We start from the raw sequence: 21,109 nt of genomic DNA on the forward strand, positions 1-21,109 counted from the left end.
GCGTAGGTCGGAGCAAGATTCCTCTAAGATTTGTATGCGAGTCTCTGCATTATCTAGCCTCGACCCGTGCTCCGCTACGGTTGCTTGTAGGGATTGAAGTGTGTGCCCCACTGTGCTAGCAAGTGATTCCTGCAGGTCAGGTAGTATTCTGTTAGCCACTTCTATCGCCAGCTTTACATAATCAATGCCTGCTTCATCTCCTTTGAGATCCACCTCATCTGGCTCTGAGCGGTCCGTCATTATTTCCCGCTGTACAGGCATGGGCGCGTCTTCCTCCTCCCCTTCGCACTCCCGCGCTGCGGTTTTCAAAGTTTTTTTTTTTATACCTTTTAGATTTGCTTTTCACCCCCCATATTTAGGATGTAGCGATCCATACACTCCCGCTGTACTAGTGATGCCGATTATCCCGAACTTTGTCCGGTATGTAGGGGGAATTTAGCTTCTTGAGGGTTTGACTGCACGGAGCCGAGGTTAGCTGCGTCTCACCATGCTGGCGCCGGAACCGGAAGTCTGGGCTGGTGGTTTTATTGTGATGGGTGATTGGCACATGATCGGCCATGTGCATGATCACTTCTAAACTGGATCATTGTAGAGGAAAATATTCTGATTAGGCCTCATGCACACGACCGTTGTTTTATTCCGTGTCCGTTGCTCTGTTTTTCGTGATTTTCTGCGGATCCATTGGTTTTCAATGGGTCCGTGGAAAACTCGGCAAATGCACCGCTTGTCCTCCGTGTCCGTGGTTCCAGTCCGTCAAAAAAATATAACCTGTCCTATTCTTGTCCGCGAAAAACGGTTTGCGGACCCATTCAAGTCAATGGGACCGTGAAAAAAACTCGGAGGCACATCCGATTGTCGTCCGTTTTATTTCAGAATACTGTATATTTTGTGGGCCAGCTTCAGTTTGCATAAGGCCAGTACATGGTTTTTAAATGAGTCGTGCACTAAATACCATACCCCACCATTTCTTAAATGGCTGTCCCTCACTTTGCTACAGCATACAGTAGTCATGTATAATAACATGTATGTGCACTTTTTATTTGGTGACACGTGTCCCTGTTGTAATTGAGCATCTTATAGTTGTCACCCTCACATATTCTAAAGTATTTTAGTACAAATGGCTTGCGCGACTAGTCTCCTCCTTCCTGAACTTGTACATTAGTATCCACACACCTGCAGTACTGTACCATGTGCTGTATAATCTTGCCAATTCAGACATTTATGTGATTTGTCTCCTTTTTAGTCATTTGTATATTATGTCATTTCTTTACAGTCAAACAGACTAAAACCCGGTGAAATAGTTGCCGGGATCAATTCCGCCGGGATATTACGAATAAAGGCCGGAGTGGGGAAAGAACCTCCAAAAAAAGCCCTATCTCTACACTGCCCAGTTGCAGTTTTTGCGACCAGTTATGGATTTGAGGCCGTAAGTATATTTGATGTTTTATTTTTTTTAAATGATGGTTAAAATGAGTTCATGAGTTAAAATGAGTTCCTAATCTTGGTGAGCAATAGTGGAAAAGAATGTAATGGGTTGTGTTGCGTTGTACTATTGATGACCTATCCTTTGTGTAGGTCAGGCATGTCCAAACTGTGCCCCTCCAGCTGTTGCAAAACTACAACTCCCAGCATGTCATAAAAGCTGTAAGCTATCCAGGCCTGCTGGGAGTTGTAGTTGTGCAACAGCTGGGGGGCCGCAGTTTGGACATGCCTGGTGTAGGTGATCTCCATCATTTTTGTGGGTGAGTCACACCAGGCACCACCGCTCATGAGCTGTATGATGAGATGACACGTGCAAAGCGCACATGGCGCCTCCCCTCTCTTTTGTTCCTGTGAAGCAATATTTTCAAGGTCAAGGAACATAGATGTTTGCAATCAGAGCAGGAATAGAGAAGGGAGATGGCACGCGCTCACTGCACGCATTGTCTCCTCATACAGTTGTCAATCGTGTTTGCCGGCTGTTGGTCCCACACCAATATAATATTGTCTTCCATAGAGCGGACAGGGAAGTACGCCTGTTTTGGACTATAAAGTCTCTGACCTCATATAAGGAATGTAATCGCGTCCCGCGGGGATTGAGAGTTTACAAAGAAATGCACCAGTATAAGGAGGATGATAACTTTGTAGAATCGTGGAAAAGCATGCATCTAGATTTCTCAATGCAAGTACTAAACCTGGTCCTATCACGGGACGAAAAAGAATATATGGAGGTTGAACGGGATCTAGAAAAAGCGCATGCCGAACTTAAGATGAGAATAACAGAGGTACAATACACCAATTTCGAAAAAAGATTGAGCAAAAAACTCACCGTTACTCAAATGGAAATAAAGGAACGAAAGAGAGATACATTTTTGAGATAAAAATGACTATGAAAACGACAGGGTCTTTGATTGGAACAAAAAGAGGCCGCTCCAGGTGTAATCCACGCCGAACCCGTAGTGATTTCTGGACAACAGATTCAAGCCAGTCAGAAAGTGGAGCGAGTGTCCGGGTTAACAGTGGCCCCCCTTTAGGAAAAGAACCCGAAGGGGACGAGGGAAGCGCAAAAGAGAGAAGCAACCAAACCCGCAAGTCCATGAGAAGGAGGAGACAGGTCTCATGGAAACAGTAGAGACTTCTCATCCTGATCTCTCCCTACAGGACTCTCCCAATGTTGTTATTAATCTCACCGCATACGAATAGCCCCCGAGCTGTCTCTCACTCCTCCAACGAGGGCTGGGATACAGCTTAGTGGAACAATTCAATTTGATGGACTTTGAAATAGATCTATACAGAGCTGTCCGGAAATTATTTAAAAACATGTTCTCCGAGAGTAGTTAAATACGTCCCCTACCTCTATCCGGTGAGGTCCCTGCACATATGACATGTGCTGATTTCCACTTAGAACAACGCTTTAGCCATAAGGAGATTGTGTGTAAAATTCCTTGCTGATATCGAGAGTGAAAACACCACTGTACCTGAGCAGCAAGAAGGGTTTCTAGGCGGCATCAGGTCCACTTTTCTCCCCCCTATGCCGACGGGCTCTGCTATTGACCTCTTCCACAAAAGAGTACTTAGGGATGTACGTGCAATGATTTATCCAGTGGCACCCCCTAATATTACTCGTGAGGAATGGCTGGCTTTAAAGTGGCTTGATAGTCTAGATGATGTTGTCATCAAGCCCGCCGACAAAGGGGGTAATGTGGTCTTGATGACCAAGGCTCATTATCTGGAGGAAGCAGCTAGGCAACTTGATGACATAAATGTATACGAGAAATTAAGTGAAAATCCAGTCCCTTCTATACTTGTCAGGGTACAGTCGGTCCTTGACAAATACATAGATATACAGTTTTTGCCCAAAAACATTTCGGATAAATTGGTCCCTAAGTTTCCAAAGAACCCCACCTGGTATTTTGTCCCTAAAATACATAAGTCGCTGTCACGACCCCCAGGACGACCCATTGTCGCCGGGATAGGGTCAGCGACCGAGCCCATCTCAAGGTACATTGATTGGTTGTTGAGGCCCTTGCTTTAGGGGCACTCCTACATATCTTAAGGACACCGGGGACTTCCTCCGCACCCTCGATAATTTTGAGTGGCGGGAGGAATTCCGCCTTGTCCTTGGATGTGGAGAGTTTGTATACGAGAATTCCCCATGATCTGGGACTGGAGGCCATTGCTATGGTTTTGAGTCGCTCCGACAAGAGCCCCGTGTTCTCTAGGTTCATACAGGAATCCTTGGATTTGGTCCTTACCAATAATGTATTCCAATTTGATCGGCAGTGGTACCGCCAGATACTAGCTACAGCGATGGGTACACCGGTGTCGTGCACCTTCGTGAACCTGTATCTGGCGGTATTCGAGGTGACATATGTCTTCTCATTGGGGAACCCCTTCCTGAAATATATCCACCTCTACCTGCGCTATGTGGACGACTTATTCCTGGTCTGGTCGGGCAGCGAGGAGTTATGTAAGCAGTTTGTACATCACCTAAACAATACTAATTCACCCTTCATTTCGGTGGTGACTCTCTGGATTTTTTGGATGTAAGAGTCACTACAGAAAATGGTATCCTTCATACCACAGGCTTTCGTAAGCTGACTGCAACAAACTCTCTTCTCCACCAGACCAGTTTTCATCCACCTGCGGTGAAGGATGCGGTCCCGTTTGGACAATTCATCCGTCTCCGCAGAATTAACAGCACAGATGAGGGCTACCTTAGGCAAGCCCACCAGCTCAAGGAGAGTCTTTTGGATAGGGGGTATCCCCGGAGAGACGTTGTCGAAGCTTTGCATCGTGCCAGCCATTACGCATGTCAGAATCTCCTGAGCGAAAGGATTAAAGAAAGTGATGAAGATAGATTTGCATTTATCTTTAAATTTAGCCTAGCAGCGGGCATAGTGAGACAGGCCGTGTTCAATAATTGGGACCTCCTAAAAGGTGATTCTGTTTTAGGAGACTTGGTTTCCAAAAAACCTCTAATTACTTTTAAAAAAATGTCACACTCCAGAGCAGGAAACCGCAGGGAAATTATAAGTATGGTATGTGTTCATTCTGCCCCCATAATTCACAGAGAAAAATGTTATGTCTGGGGGGGGGGTGTCACCCACAAAGTAAAAGACTTCATCACCTGCCGTACACCTTACGTAGTCTATGTCATAATGTGTGCTTGCCGGAGGTTTTACATCGGCAAGACCATCAGACCCTTGTTTGAGAGTGCGGGAGCATCTGATTGACCATGTCCGTGCGGTCCATCGAGCCTCTCCTTTGCTGGCATTGAGGCCGTGGGACCCATCCCGAGGGGTGGTGACCGCCACCGCCTCTTGCTGCAGCGGGAGGCGCGATGGATCATTAGAACCAACGCCATGGGCCCATACGGCTTAAATTATAAAAACGATATGGCAGTATTTCTATGAAGTTCTTTTTAGTCCTTAATTATTTGTATACTTTTTTGCTAAATGTAACTTGTTGCCGTGACATAACTATTTGCTCATATACCCTGTAGCGCTTTGTATGCGCACAGTGTGTCCTTTTCTTTGTTTTTATTTTAATCACACAGTCGCGCACCTGTGGAGCGTCTCTTGGTTACCTTGGTGATGATCAGGTGTCCGCCCATATAGCGCACGGCGGTGTGCTCGTGTGTCATAGCGGTCCGAGGAAGCGCAAGCCACGCGCAAAACGGCCGTCACCGCCGACTCACACCGAAGGGACATCCCGCTCCCCAGCCGACGAACTTACTGCAGGAAAATAAAGCAATAAAGCATTGAAGTTCTTTGAAGACAGTGGTGAGTGCCGCGATTTCTTTCATCTACCTTCATATCATACCAAGTATCTACTTGCATCCATTTCGCCGAGCACCACGCTAACCTGTCTAACTGCTGGGCCGCTGGTTTGCGACATTTGGCAGCAGGGGGGTATATGTGAGGTGAGAGCAGCAGTGCCGCTGATTCCCCATCTTTCTATCCTTGTATAATACACATCAATATAATCCTGTGGATAGGTCACAAATCTGAAAAGGTTGGACAAACCCTCCTTTTATTTTTTGGCCCTGAATAGTGTAGCCATTTGCGTATGTTTTTTGGTTGGTTATAAATTTATTAAACATACCTGCTAACTTACTTTTGTTTGTTTTTAGAATTTGATACCCGTTCTGTACTGTTATTTACATCGGTTAAATGTTATATTACAAACCACAACATGGATTCCTAAAAGTTCCCATATAAAATGCCAATTACATAATCCGATGATAATGGAGTATAATGATGCTCCAACTACGTCCGACCAGCTGATTTTAAACTACTACTCCCACCATGGGCTTGTGTTGCCTGGTACATGTTGTTTCTCAGATTTACATTACATAAGGATGTTTGGATGGTGGAAGCAGGCCACATACAGACGAGATGGACTGAATATCAGCACTGGTTTTGGTCCTTGAATGTGTAAACCTCTTTTGGTGCTGGACAGCTCCAAACAATGTATTCCAAACATTAGGCCTTTACAGCAAATATCGAAATGTGTTAAAGTTTTTTGTTTTTTATTTTTATTAGGAAAAGTTCACATTGAAGGTGTTATTCCTTTTTTTTTTTTTTAAACAAATATGTGATGTATGCAGCCTCACCGTATATATAGTACACACCCAGCTGTTTTAACTTAGTAAAAATTATGTACTTTTGCAATGAAGTAGTCAAATGATGTAATATATTTTTTCTCGTTATTTTCAAATACAGTACTGTGGACAGTCTGGATGACCAGATGACTCCGAGACGGCGGGAAGTGAGACACCGATGGTTTTTTCGCTCGCAACAAGTCCTGCCTCAACACCAGCAGAGGAGCCTGAAGAGCCGTCACTGGGCCTGCCCACCCTAGCAATGGCGACCCCCACAGCCCAGGCGTCGCCGCCATGTCCCTCCCTCTTCCTCTGGGCAAGAGACGCGTGAAATGATTGATGCACGAGTCATAGAATTCCTTGCCCACAGGAGGAGTGATGGCATTGAGGAGGAAATGTTAAGGGGACTAGGACCATTAATGAAGCAGGTCACGCCGATCAAGCACCATGAGTGCATGGCTTCTCTGGCCCTAGTAATTAAAATGTATTCCTCCCCTTACCAGGGAGACAAACTCCAAAATAAATGAATAAAGAAAAGAAATATTAAATGTACCTCATCAGCTGCAAACACGCAGCTACCACCAGCATCCACACCCACCTCAAGGGCCATCTCCCCCCCCCAACCACCGTTCCCAAGACCCGACACATGTGGGTCATCAAAATTACCTGGCCAGTTTGGCAACTGGGGCCACAGAACAGGCCCATGTACGCCCACGCTCATCATATGGTCCTGGGTCATTTACCCAAGACCTCTTTGAACTTTGAGATCATATGTTTCTAAATGTTTTCATTGCACTTTTTTATTATGTGTTTATTATTTATGTATAATTGTCTGGTTTTTGTATTTGTGTTTTATGTAAAGTTTGTTTGGGAAAAAACAATTGACTTGTGTTAATTTTTTTTAATACACCAAACATTTATAGTTCAACACATCACCAAAACACATCGACACGCAGTATAGCTCACAAATAAACACTTTATTTGGAGGAACAACATCTGTATTTTTTGATAATGTGATCATGAGGTATTAGAAAAAATTTCGGACCATATAAGCAAAATACTAAAGATGTTAATGTCAATTAACATTTTAGTATTTATATGGAGTTTAAAATATGTGATGTCCAAAAAAATCTCAGCCCGCAAGCCCACGTCAAGGGTCCTCATTCTCTTGCGAGTCCCTACACTCAACTACCACAATAAATTTAGATTATCTATCTAGAAAATAAAAAATAAAACTAACGAGACCAGAAGATATCAAAATCTGCCACGAATAGCGTCCCTCTGCCATGGCAAGGACCCCTTTGGGCTGTAAAAGTAGTCTGCATAGAGTTCCCGAACTGCAATGCCTGCAGTCCCAGGTCATCTATGCAGGGTCCTTTCCAAACCCAAATCTGATGACTTAGGAAGATCATCCATGTCAACAGAAGAGGAAGCCTCATTAATCCTGGTGAAGTTGTGTAGAACAACACAAGCTTGAATTACCAGGGTAGCATTCTCCGGATCCGTTTGTATGGATGACAAGAACACCCTCCACTTGCTAGAGAGTATCCCAAAAGTGCACTCAACATACCGACGGGCACGAGTCAACCGGTAGTTGAAAATACGCCTCCTGACATCCAAACCACGCTTTGGAAAGGGCCGCATAACATGGGGAGTCAATGCAAACCCTTCATCCGCCACGATGACAAATGGAGCCGGCGGACCTGCATATCCGGGCAGTCTTCTGGACTCGGGCAGGGCAAGCTGGTTGGCACGAAGCCGCTCACCCATTCTAGAAGCACTAAAGATGCGCGCATCCGCAGTGCTTCCATAGGCCCCGATATCAACCATTATAAACCGGTAGTTACTGTCAGCAACAGCCATCAGCACTACCGAAAAATAATGTTTATAATTGAAGAATCGGGACCCTGAGTGAGGAGGCTTCTTCACACGGATGAGCTTGCCATCCATTGCCCCGATGCAGTTTTGAAACTGCGCGGAAATATTGAACCCCTCGGCGATCCGAACCCAATCGTCCGCCTTGGGCTGCAGCATCACAGTCTCTCGGAGTTGCTGCCAGATGACATGGCAAGTGTTAAATACAATCCGAGAAATCGTTGAAGTTTCTAAAAGAAACTCAAAATGCAGGGATGCAAAAGAGTTCCCAGTTGCAAGGAATCTGTAGGGGAAAAAAACAGTAAGCAGCAAATCAAAGGGAACATCAGATACATGATTCGCCTATAATGTTGTATACAAGACATGATTTTAAACAATCTATGTCCATTGTCGACTAAACAAAAAAATCTAATGTGATTGTGTGTATGAACCAAACACTACCAGCGATTGGGGTGTGGGCAGTACTACCACAACTAAGTTACAACAACTGTGTTTAGACCCTTTACATGCAGAAGGTTATGGGCGACTTAAGAATGATGTGAACATTATGCATGATGATGATGACGTTAGCTGAACACAAATTGGAAACCTGCTTAAAAGAATCAACGACCTTTAATATTGCCATGTTGTGTTTCAGGGATTCAAGTAAAAAAATAAAAAGGACATAACAATGTTCACAAAACATTATGGGCAAAGAAAGGTTACTTCTAACAATGTCTAACAGCAGCCATTTTCTGAAACATGTTCCTCCTGACAGAAGCCGTGCACATTACTGTTGAAACTATAAACGTAAAATATTGCTTACCTCAACGTGACGATGAGCCTTTCCTCAGGAGAAATGCTGCGCCTCGTATTGGTGTCCATGAAGGTAAGGACAGTACGTAGAGACGACAGCAAGCAATCAAATGTAGTCACTGACATCCGACAGAAGGAAAAAAACTTCTCAGGATGCAGGCGAAGATCTTGGTAGAGGGTATGAAAGTGTCCTTTCCGGTAGCGTTGTGAAACAATCGGATGGACCCAAAATCGCCGCCTTCTACTAGGTTCCTCGTCCAACAAATGAGTGCGCTGTCCCCATCGCCGAGAAATAAGCCAATGCAGTACGACCTCTTCCTCTGAGTCATCCGCCATGGTGAAACAGCAAAGACAAGCAACAAGAACCTCTGTACCCTGTAAAGACTACAGAAAATGGCCACCAAACCAAACTCAGGTGACCTGCATTTATACCAGTATCCTGGGTGGAGATATTAAAATTACATTTTTTTCCCCCCTTCCTTGTTTTCTGACGGTCCGCCCAAAAAAACGGAAGACACACGGAAACACAACAGAAGCAAAAACGGACACTGATCAACGGAACCCCATTTTGCGGACCGAGTGCATGAGACCTTATACGCTCATTAGAGGCTTCCTGGTTCCTTGTATCCTCATCCTTGTAAGTACTAACCGTAGTTTGTCAAGTCCCACCTGGTCTGTTGGTGTACGCCATTACCTACCAGCCATGACACCCCTAGACTGGTACATGACAGTATCAGCTGAGCATACAGCTGCCCCTAGACTGGTACATATAGAGGTATCACCTGGACACACACACACTCGCATAATGGTACACATTAGGGGGGGGGGAGTATTTGCTTCTGCTCCTAGAGGCTCCCGTCTCCCACCTCAAGTCACGCCTTCCAAGTGTTGATTGACAGGGCCAGGCATCGTTCGCATCCTTCTGCCTGCCCTGTGGAAATCTTGCGCCGTTCGGTATTCTGTGCAGGTGCAGGTGAGGAAGCTGGCAGACTGCGAGCGTCCTTCCCTCACTGCACCTGCGCAGAATACCGAACGGCGCAAGATTTCCACAGGGCACAGGGCAGGCAGAAGGATGCGAACGCTGCCTGGCCCTGTCAATCAACACTTGGAAGGCGTGACTTGAGGTGGGAGACGGGAGCCTTCAGATGCAGGAGCAACACCCCCCCCCCCCCCCCCCCCCCGATCCTAGAGGCTCATTTACATATTATAAAAGTAAGAATTCTGCAGTAACGGGGGCGCGGATAATCACAAGAAGAGCAGCGTTAGGTGCAGCTGACAGTAGCACATCGCTAATGTCAGCCAGTTTAACAGTGAAAATTCTAGTGACAGAAACCCGATTTTGAGATCCGGCAGAAGATCTCAAAACCGGAATTAAATGAAAATGTGCCATTTAATACATGCGGATGCATCCGTTTCGGCCTGATCCAGCTGTATTAAATCTTAACTGAACAAATCAGAACCGGTATGAAAATCATTGTAATTCAATGCTACCAAAAAAAAATAAAACACTGATGCAGCACAGTTGACTAAGGCTGCGTTCACACGGGCGAGATTTCCGCGCGGGTGCAATGCGGTAGGTGAACGTATTGCACCCGCACTGAATCCGGACCCATTCATTTCTATGGGGCTGTTCAGATGAGCGGTGATTTTCACGCATCACTTGTGCGTTGCCTGAAAATCGCAGCATGCTCTATATTCAGCGTTTTTCACGCAACGCAGGCCCCATAGAAGTGAATGGGGTTGCGTGAAAATCGCAAGCATCTGCAAGCAAGTGCGGATGCGGTGCGATTTTCACGCACGGTTGCTAGGAGACGATCGGGATGGAGACCCGATCATTATTATTTTCCCTTATAACATGGTATAAGGGAAAATAATAGCATTCTGAATACATAGTAAAATAGGTCTGGAAGGGTTAAAAAAAATAATAATTAAACTCACCATAGTCCACTTGATCGCGCAGCCCGGCTTCTCTTCTGTCTCCTTCTTTGCTGATTGCAGGAAAAGGACCTTTGGTGACGTCACTCCGGTCATCACATGATCTTTTACCATGGTGATGGATCATGTGATGACCGGAGTGACGTCACCAAAGGTCCTTTACCTGTAATGAATGCCTGGTAGTCGCGGGGGCAAAGGAGACAGAAGAGATGCCGGCTACGCGATCAAGTGGACTAAGGTGAGTTAAATTATTATTATTATTTTTTTAACCCCTCCAGCGCTATTTTACTATGCATTCTGTATTAAGAATGTATTATTTTCCCTTATAACCATGTTATAAGGGAAAATAATACAATCTACAAAACACCGATCCCAAGCCCGAACTTCTGTGAAGAAGTTCGGGTTTGGGTACCAAACACGCGCGATTTTTCTCACACGAGTGCAAAACGCATTACAATGTTTTGCACTCGCGCGAAAAAATTATGGGTGTACCCGCACATTTTCCCGCAACGCCCGTGTGAACCCAGCCTAAGGCCTCCTGCACATGACCGTTTTTTCCCCCCCGTTTACTGGCCGTTTTTTGCGTTCCGTATACGGAACCATTCATTTCAATGGTTCCGCAAAAAAAACTGAATGTACTCCGTATGCATTCCGTTTCCGTATTTCCGTTCCGCTTAAAGATAGAACATGTCCTATTATTGCCCGCAAATCACGTTCCGTGGCTCCATTCAAGTCAATGGGTCCGCAAAAAAACAGAACACATACAGAAATGCATCCGTATGTCTTCCATTTCCGTTCCGTTTTTTGCGGAACCATCTATTGAAAATGTTATGCCCAGCCCAATTTTATCTACGTAATTACTGTATACGCCATAGGGAAAAACGGAAACACAACAGAAACAAAAAACGGAACAACGGATCCGTGAAAAACGGACCACAAAACACTGAAAAAGCCGTACGGTCGTGTGCAGGAGGCCATAAATAGATTTTCAGGCAAGGTCCGTTTTTCAGACAGGAGACAAAACCACTGCAACAAAATGGAATGGAGCGCATCCTGATCAGTTTTGTCTCCACTGACAATGAGTGCAATGAGTGGGGACAAAACTGATCTGTTTGGCCGGGTTTTGAGAACCTTTTCTGGATCTTAAAACCGGAAAGCCACAACACAAGTGTGAAACAGGCCTAACAGAAGGTTACCTCACCTCGGTACTTCAGATCAAATGGGAAGGGGGGGGAACGGGCTTTGCAGAGCCGCAACAGGTCATGCAGTCTCTAAGCTCTGACCATTAGGCTAGGTCTGCACGATGACAATAAGTCGCGCGACAAATAGGGCACAACTACACTGCAACATTTGTAGCGCTACATTTTGTTGCACCAATGTCGCGCAACAATTTTTATAATGGCAGTCTATGGTGTCGCACTGGAACATGCTGCGACTGCGACGCGACAGTCGCAGAAAAATCCATCTCGAATGGATTTTCTGCGACTGTTGCGTCGCAGTCGCAGCATGTTGCAGTGTGACACCATAGACTGCCATTATAAAAATTGTCGCGCGACAAATGTCGTCGTGTAGACCTAGCCTTAGTGTTGAGCGAACTTGTGTTTTAAGTTCGGCGTCGGGTTATCGAAGAATCGCGTTATGGATTCTAAATTCCGTTATGGTCCGTGGTAGCGGAATCCATAACCGGATACTTGATAACCCGAACTTTAGACGCCGAACTTAAAACACAAGATCGCTCAACACTACTGACCAGGAATGAGCTTTTGACGCTTGTATTTCTCCCCTACAGTAATGAGCCCAGCAGCTACACCTGGGTTCATCTCAGGCTAGGAGAAAATGTACTGGAGTGGGAGGGAATGGCAGGTCCATATACCAAACTATCCATTATACCATAAAAACACTTAGGAAACCTGCCTCAGCTAACTATACTTTGCTCACACAACCCTGCATTCTTTTTAGTTCACCCATCTAAGCATTCAGGCTGAGATATACACCCCCTCCAGCCCTTTACCATATTACACCCCCTCCAGCCTTTTACCACATTACACCCCCTCCAGCCTTTTACCACATTACACCCCCTCCAGCCCTTTGCCACATTACACCCCCTCCAGCCCTTTGCCACATTACACCCCCTCCAGCCCTTTGCCACATTACACCGCCGCCAGCCCTTTGCCACATTACACCCCCTCCAGCCCTTTGCCACATTACACCCCCTCCAGCCCTTTGCCACATTACACCCCCTCCAGCCCTTTGCCACATTACACCCCCTCCAGCCCTTTGCCACATTACACCCCCTCCAGCCCTTTGCCACATTACACCCCCTCCAGCCCTTTGCCACATTACACCCCCTCCAGCCCTTTGCCACATTACACCCCCTCCAGCCCTTTGCCACATTACACCCCCTCCAGCCCTTTGCCACATTACACCCCCTCCAGCCCTTTGCCACATTACACCCCCTCCAGCCCTTTGCCACATTACACCCCCTCCAGCCCTTTGCCACATTACACCCCCTCCAGCCCTTTGCCACATTACACCCCCTCCAGCCCTTTGCCACATTACACCCCCTCCAGCCCTTTGCCACATTACACCCCCTCCAGCCCTTTGCCACATTACACCCCCTCCAGCCCTTTGCCACATTACACCCCCTCCAGCCCTTTGCCACATTACACCCCCTCCAGCCCTTTGCCACATTACACCCCCTCCAGCCCTTTGCCACATTACACCCCCTCCAGCCCTTTGCCACATTACACCCCCTCCAGCCCTTTGCCACATTACACCCCCTCCAGCCCTTTGCCACATTACACCCCCTCCAGCCCTTTGCCACATTACACCCCCTCCAGCCCTTTGCCACATTACACCCCCTCCAGCCCTTTGCCACATTACACCCCCTCCAGCCCTTTGCCACATTACACCCCCTCCAGCCCTTTGCCACATTACACCCCCTCCAGCCCTTTGCCACATTACACCCCCTCCAGCCCTTTGCCACATTACACCCCCTCCAGCCCTTTGCCACATTACACCCCCTCCAGCCCTTTGCCACATTACACCCCCTCCAGCCCTTTGCCACATTACACCCCCTCCAGCCCTTTGCCACATTACACCCCCTCCAGCCCTATGCCACATTACACCCCCTCCAGCCCTTTGCCACATTACACCCCCTCCAGCCCTTTGCCACATTACACCCCCTCCAGCCCTTTGCCACATTACACCCCCTCCAGCCCTTTGCCACATTACACCCCCTCCAGCCCTTTGCCACATTACACCCCCTCCAGCCCTTTGCCACATTACACCCCCTCCAGCCCTTTGCCACATTACACCCCCTCCAGCCCTTTGCCACAGTACACCCCCTCCAGCCCTATGCCACAGTACACCCCCTCCAGCCCTATGCCACATTACACCCCCTCCAGCCCTTTGCCACATTACACCCCCTCCAGCCCTTTGCCACATTACACCCCCTCCAGACCTTTGCCACATTACACCCCCTCCAGCCCTTTGCCACATTACACCCCCTCCAGCCCTTTGCCACATTACACCGCCTCCAGCCCTTTGCCACATTACACCCCCTCCAGCCCTTTGCCACATTACACCCCCTCCAGCCCTTTGCCACATTACACCCCCTCCAGCCCTTTGCCACATTACACCCCCTCCAGCCCTTTGCCACATTACACCCCCTCCAGCCCTTTGCCACATTACACCCCCTCCAGCCCTTTGCCACATTACACCCCCTCCAGCCCTTTGCCACATTACACCCCCTCCAGCCCTTTGCCACATTACACCCCCTCCAGCCCTTTGCCACATTACACCCCCTCCAGCCCTTTGCCACATTACACCCCCTCCAGCCCTTTGCCACAGTACACCCCCTCCAGCCCTTTGCCATAGTACACCGCTGCCCCTAGCCCGCTACACGGCAGTATCCCCCGGCACATAGCCGCCTGAGACACGTCACAGCATTGCATCACTCCGCTGGTCTCTTGCAGTAGTTGGTGACCTCTCCATCCTGTCAGCTGCACCTACCACAGTAGACGATAAGGAGTCGCTCACTCCCCCTCCCTCCTGGTCGTCAGTGGCTCCTTCCCGGGGCCGTGTCTTGTGTGGGAGGGTTAGTTTACTCCACACGTGGGGGGAGTTTCCTCTCGCCCTCACAGTTATCAGCAGCGGTAGCATGGCGGAGAAGGACAGAGCGGGCATCATCTCCCCTCACACGCCGGTGTCCCGGCTCTCCAAGGCCCTGTCACACACCCACCTGGACGTGCTGGACCAAGAAGCATCAGCCATGCAGCCCCCGCGACCACCAGGCCCACCCAGCAGCAGCCGCAAGAGGAAGCTGTCCAAGAGCCAGAGCCTGTCCGGGTCCCAGGAGAGCCTGAGCAGCATAGTGAGCGAGGCCCGGGTGCTGGTGGTGAACACCGGGGGCACCATCGGCATGATGTACCACAACGAAGGTGACCGGCCATTGTGTGCTGGGGGGAGGGGAAGCCACAACTCCCACTATGCTCAGCTGTAGTTTTACACCAGCAGTGTATGATGGGAGTTGTAGTTGCATATCAGCTGGTGAGCTGCAGGTTCTATGTACTGGAGCTGAGGGGCTGAATTTCTCTTTGGTAATGGAGGTTTGCCCCCACTACAGCCCCCACCGTCCCACTGGATGATGTATCGCTATAGATATAACTCTCTATATTCTGCTCAGTTGGCCATTGAAATTTCTTGGAAAGTTGGGTGACGACCCCCCTGGAAGCTGCGGGGGCGGCCATATAGCGTTCCCCAATTGTACACCGTATGATTTACCCCCTGACTGAACAAACTTGAACATTAAAGGGAACCTGTCACCGGGATTTTGTGTATAGACCTGAGGACATGGGTTGCTAGATCGCTGCTAGAACATCCGCAATATCCAGTCCCCATAGCTCTGTGTGCTTTTATTGTGTAAAAAAACTGATTTGATACATATGCAAATTAACCTGATGAGTCCGGTCCCTGACTCATCTCACATACAGGACTCATCTCAGGTTAATTTGCATATGTATCAAATAGTTTTTTTTACACAATAAAAGCACACAGAGCTATGGGGACTGGGTATTGCGGATGTGCTAGCGGCCATCTAGCAACCCATGTCCTCAGCTCTATACACAAAATCCAGGTGACAGGTTCCCTTTAAGGCCATGTTCAGATGGGGCAGCTTTTCTTTGAGGTACTGTACTAGCGCATATGTGGTGGAATCAGTTTGTAAAGAGTTAAATCTTAACGCCATGCTATGGGGGATATCTGCGGCAAAGTCCACGTTGCAGGCGATTAGTGGGAATATTCTTGCTAAAATAAATGGCTCCTTACACATTGGGTAAGTCATATGACCCCATAATGAATGTGTATGGGGGCGTCTAATTGATGGCGCAGGATTGGTAATTTCTCAATAGGTCATCAGGATCTGATCAGTGGGGGTCCGACTCCCAGACCCCCCCACCACTGGTGAGAACCCATGTAAACGGCATCTGTCAGCAGTTCTGTACCTATGACAGTGGCTGACCTGTTACATGTGCGCTTGGCAGCTGAAGGCATCTGTGTTGGTCCCATGTTCATATGTGTTCACATAGCTGAGAAAAATGATGTTTTAATGTATGCAAATTAGCCTCTACGAGCAACGGGGGCGTTACCGTTACACCCTTCGAGGCTCTGCTCTCTCTGCAACTGCTGCGCCTTCTCCACTTGGATTGACAGGATCAGGCAGGGAAATCGCCACAACGCCTGGCCCTGTCAAAGCGCAGAGAGAGCAGAGCCTCTAGGTGTAACAACAACATCCCCCCCCCCCCCTGTTGCTCCTAGAGGCTCATTTGCATATTTTAAAACATCATATTTCAATGCGGGCACATATGAACATGGGACCAACACGGATGCCTTTATCTGCCAAGCGCACATGGAACAGGTCAGCCAGTGTCATAGGTACAAAACTGCTGACAGATAGCATTTAAAGGGCTGAACCCGGACATATCCCCTTCTTCCCCCACTCAGCCCCTCTGACATGAATCGCGCAGGGAAAGGGCTTTTGCTGGAGATCCGGTGACGTATCGGGCTCTTAATGGGTAAGCTAGGCGGAGGCTCCCGCCTAGCAGTGAGCCCGGTGACGTCACTGGCAACACCTACCGCCTAGCAGTGTAAAAATATAAACAAAAAAACATCGGAGCATTTCATGTCACAGGGTCTGAGTGGGGGAAGAAGGGGGATGTGTCCAGGTTCAAACCCCTTTAAGTGTACTGTGGCACTGTTGATGTCGGTGGGCTATTTCTGACGGTAACATGCCGCCTCCGCACAGGAGACCTTAGTTATGTCGCTGAAGTCTACGCAGACCCTGAACACCTCGTCGGTCTATTACATCTAGACGAGCCGCACTAGTAGAAGGACAGAGCCGGCGTTGTGTAATGGAACCTCCTCCCTCTTTCTTATATTCTGAGCTTTTCAATTCCTCACTGTTTTCAAGATCTCCACTTTCTTTCAGTCACTGTGGCATTTTCAGGCAGAAACCTAAGGTTGACCCTCGGGCTTCTGCTGCGGTTTTGCCTATTGAATATGGCGCGTCTGCCCGCTGCTGCAGCGCCATTCAGAAGGGCTGCTCCATGGACGGACACGAGCTGCAGGTCCCAGTATCCATTGCCAGAAAAGGACATGTCCTTTATTGACCGCCGTGTGGAAATAATCTGCGGCTGCAGGAACGGCACCGACAAAATCTGCTGTGTGAATGAGGCCAAACAGTCCTAATACTTCTTCTCATCTCTTGTATCCAGTCTAGACTATGCTCTCTGCACATCTACATTGTAGTTAGGCATGAGGTCGGGGGCGGGTTAGTCATAGACTCTACAGGGAAATCTACCATTGGGCCGATGACCGAGCCCTCCTCACGACCACCAGCCAGGTAAGTCACTTAACGCTGGGGGTGTCAAGTAGTGATGTACCTGGCTGGCGGCCATATTTCTTGATGTCAGTTGTATTGCCGTCCTCCAGGGACTGCAGTAGGAGAACAGAACGTGGCAGCTTATGCTGGCCACCAAGGAGGGGGCAGCTTCTGAGAAGGCATCTTGTGTTGCCGGGGGAATTATTTTGTGTTGCACTGTGGTTTTTGATGCTGTTAGGCCACTTTTAGTTTTATTCCAGGACCACTTTAAAGAGGACCTCTCACCGCTCCTGACATGCCTGTTTTATTAGCTTCATGTATTCCCAGTGTAATAACAATTCTGGAGCATCTATTCTTATGAATCTGTGTTGTACCATTCCTTTTTTAGAAGTTATGAATGAATTGCTATTAGCCTTCAGTAAGGGTACAGAGGGAGGTAACCAGTTGGGGGGTGGGGGTGTACCTGCACAGACTGAAATTGGCAGCACTGATTGGATAGAGTGAAGTCTGTGCAGGTACACCCCCCCAACTGGTTACCTCCCTCTGTACCCTTACTGAAGGCTAATAGCAATTCATTCATAACTTCTAGTAGGAATAATAAAGGAACAGCACAACATAGAGCCATAAGAATAGCTTCTCCAGAATTGTTATTACATGAGGAATGCATGGAGCTATTAAAGCCGACCTGTCGGGAGCGGTGAGAGGTTCCCCGTCTCCTGGAGATGGATTTATTCTTCTAGGGAGGTTTTCTTGTCTTGTAGTAAACTCTTAGGGCTGATTCACACAAGCGATTCCAATGTGGGAATCATAACAATAATTTTGTTAACTTGGTTAAAAATTGTGATTACCCGATGAATGAGCGATTGTTCATTCATCAAGTAATCGGCAGCAGTATTACACAGATCACCACTGACGAACGTTCCTACGAAGGCTTGTTAGCGCTGATTGCCTGACTCTCGCTGGGCGTAATGCTGCCTTTAGCTGTGAGAAGTAGAAGGCCCCTTGCAGCGTTCCTCCCGCGAGTCCGCATCGCAGCTCCCGTCCTGACCTCCCATCGCTGCCGGGCGCCACATAGCTTTATATTGATTTATGATGCTATGTAACCTTTACAGTTCTGGAATGTATTGGATAACACCGGCAGCATTATGTCAGTGTTATCCAATACATTCCAGAAACGTAAGGCCTCTTTCACACAACTTCTTTTTTTTTTTTTCATTTACGGCCCATTTTTTGCATTCCGTAAACGTAACCATTCATTTCAATGGTTCCGCAAAAAAAAAAAAATGTACTCCATATGCATTCCGTTTCCGTATTTTCATTTTTCCATTCCGTTGAAAGATACAACATGTCCTATTATCGTTCCGTGGCTCCATTCAAGTCGATGGGTCCGCAAAAAAAAAAAAACGGATTGCATACGGAAATACATCCGTATGTCTTCCGTATCCGTTCCGTTTTTGCGGAACCATCTATTGAAGATTTTATAACCCAGCCCAATTTTTTTTCTATGTAATTACTGCATATGCCATACGGAAAAACGGAACAAGGGATCCGTGAAAAAACGGACTACAAAACACTGAAAAAGCCATACGGTCGTGTGAAAGAGGCCTACTGGTTACATAGCATCATGAATCAATATAATGCTGTGTGACGCCCGGCAGCGCTGGGTGTTCAGGCCGGGGGCTGCGATGCAGACTCTCAACGCGACCAACGCTCGTCTGCAAGGGCCCTAAGGGTGCGTTCACACTGCCTTTGTCAAAATCAGCTGCGTAGAAAGTAGGGGTATTCTCTGGTAGTTATTTACACAGGAATCTGAATAAAAGAATTATTTTGGTAACTGCAAGTTATCCACTATGCACTCCATAGCTGGAACCCCAAACGGTCTTGAGAATGGAGGTGCCCTGCCCCCCATGGTGCTCATGCTGGACCTTCACTCCAGGCCATGGGACCACCGGAGATCATTGCTCAGCCACCTCCGCCTCTCACACACAGCATGCATGCTGGACCAATGCTCCCTTCAAATGAGTGACATGGGACCCCCCGTTCTCATAATCGGTAGGGTTCCCAGTGGTCAGACCCCCACCCATCTAACGTTTATCTCCTATCCAGTCGATCAGGGATAACCTCCTGTTACCGAGTGTTTGTGATGAGACATAACTGTGCAGTTAATAAGTAAACGTTGTTGTTATGGAAGCTCCGGCCTCGTCAGGGTCTTATCTCTCCGCTGATAACATTTCGCACAATATTTGTTTGGTTCTTGTTGGCGCCTGATGGTGTTTTTTATGCTTAGTGTATTTTGGCCAGAATCCTCTACAAATCCATCCAGTTACTTAACTCACTGATTTTGATTTGTCGTCACCAAAAATGATTTATACGGAATAATCTTGGCATGACTACCAGGTAATATGTGGCCGGTTGTAGCCACGGCCATGTCTTATCTCTCTTTGTGTTAGTAATCCGAATTTTATTATTTTTTTTTAAAATCCATTTGTGGAGGTGACGTTATCTGCTGTATCTTCTATGTGCTACAGTGCTTCGAGACTTTGGTTACACGGGCGCTGCGGTTGAATCTGTGCGGGGGCAGCCGTAAATAACCTCCACAGCAACAGCCTGGATAAGGCTACTTTCACACTTGCGTTTAACTTTTCCGGTATTGAGATCCGTCATAGGATCTCAATACCTGGAAAAAACGCTTTCGTCAATGGGGACAAAACGTAACTGAACAGAACGCAGTGCTCCAAAATGCATTCCGTTCCGTTCTCATACCGAAGAGCAAACGTTTGCTTTCCGTCATGGGATGCGGAGCAAAACGGATCAGTCATGACCCACAATGAAAGTCAATGGGGACTTATCAGTTTTCTCTCACACAATCGAAAACTGATCCGTCCCCCATTGACTTTCAATGGAGTTCATGATGGATCCGTCTTGGCTATGTTAAAAATAATACAACCGGATCCGTTCGTAACGGATGTAGATGGTTGTATTATCAGTAACGGAAGCGTTTTTGCTGAACCCTGCCCGATCCAGCAAAACTGCTAGTGTGAAAGTGGCCTTAGAGAAACCGCCAGTTTTTACCCCTTGTAATGCACGTGATTCATCATTCATCAGCCTACTTCTGTCTAATACAGGGAACAGCAATCTTCGTCCCTACAGCTGCTGTGGAACTACAGCTCCCAGCATTCTTCTAGCTGCCATAAAAGTGAATGAGGCATTATGGGAGTTGTAGTTTCAGAACGTCTGGAGTGCCGGAGGTTGCTGATACCTGGTTTAATTTGTATGACTACCGTTAGGGCATACCTTCCAGGTGATATATTTCTGATTCGTGGGGTCCCCTCTGCTGCGACCCTTCTCTTCCCTGATGACTATGTCCCGTGTTCCTGAGCATTTGCGCTGCCGCTCAGTTTATTCTCTATGGGACTCGATGAGGTAGACCAGGGCATAGACATTTTATTGAGTCCGTCTTCTGCGGCAAGGAGAGAGAGCTTTCTATGTGAGCGGCTCTCACTCCTTGTTCTAGTGATTGGCGAATGTCTCGCTACTCG

At 47.5% G+C, this 21,109-nt stretch overlaps 1 protein-coding gene and 1 long non-coding RNA gene across 3 annotated transcripts in view; both read left to right on the forward strand.

Annotated features, from left to right (window-relative positions):
- LOC120981392 overlaps positions 1–21,109 on the forward strand; it is a 643,721-nt gene that overhangs the window by 478,913 nt on the left and 143,699 nt on the right. The window lies entirely within an intron of this gene.
- ASPG (asparaginase) overlaps positions 14,686–21,109 on the forward strand; it is a 76,397-nt gene continuing 69,973 nt past the window's right edge. Inside the window, exon 1 of one of the 2 annotated variants that reach the window (XM_040410878.1) lies at positions 14,686–15,132. In XM_040410878.1, coding sequence (XP_040266812.1) covers positions 14,853–15,132 — 280 coding nt within the window. In that variant the 5' untranslated portion in view covers positions 14,686–14,852. The remainder of the gene's footprint in view (positions 15,133–21,109) is intronic. The other variant, XM_040410877.1, reaches the window with a different exon arrangement.

The sequence above is a fragment of the Bufo bufo genome, chromosome 11, assembly GCF_905171765.1.
Source record: "Bufo bufo chromosome 11, aBufBuf1.1, whole genome shotgun sequence".
Classification (NCBI taxonomy): Eukaryota; Metazoa; Chordata; class Amphibia; order Anura; family Bufonidae; genus Bufo; species Bufo bufo.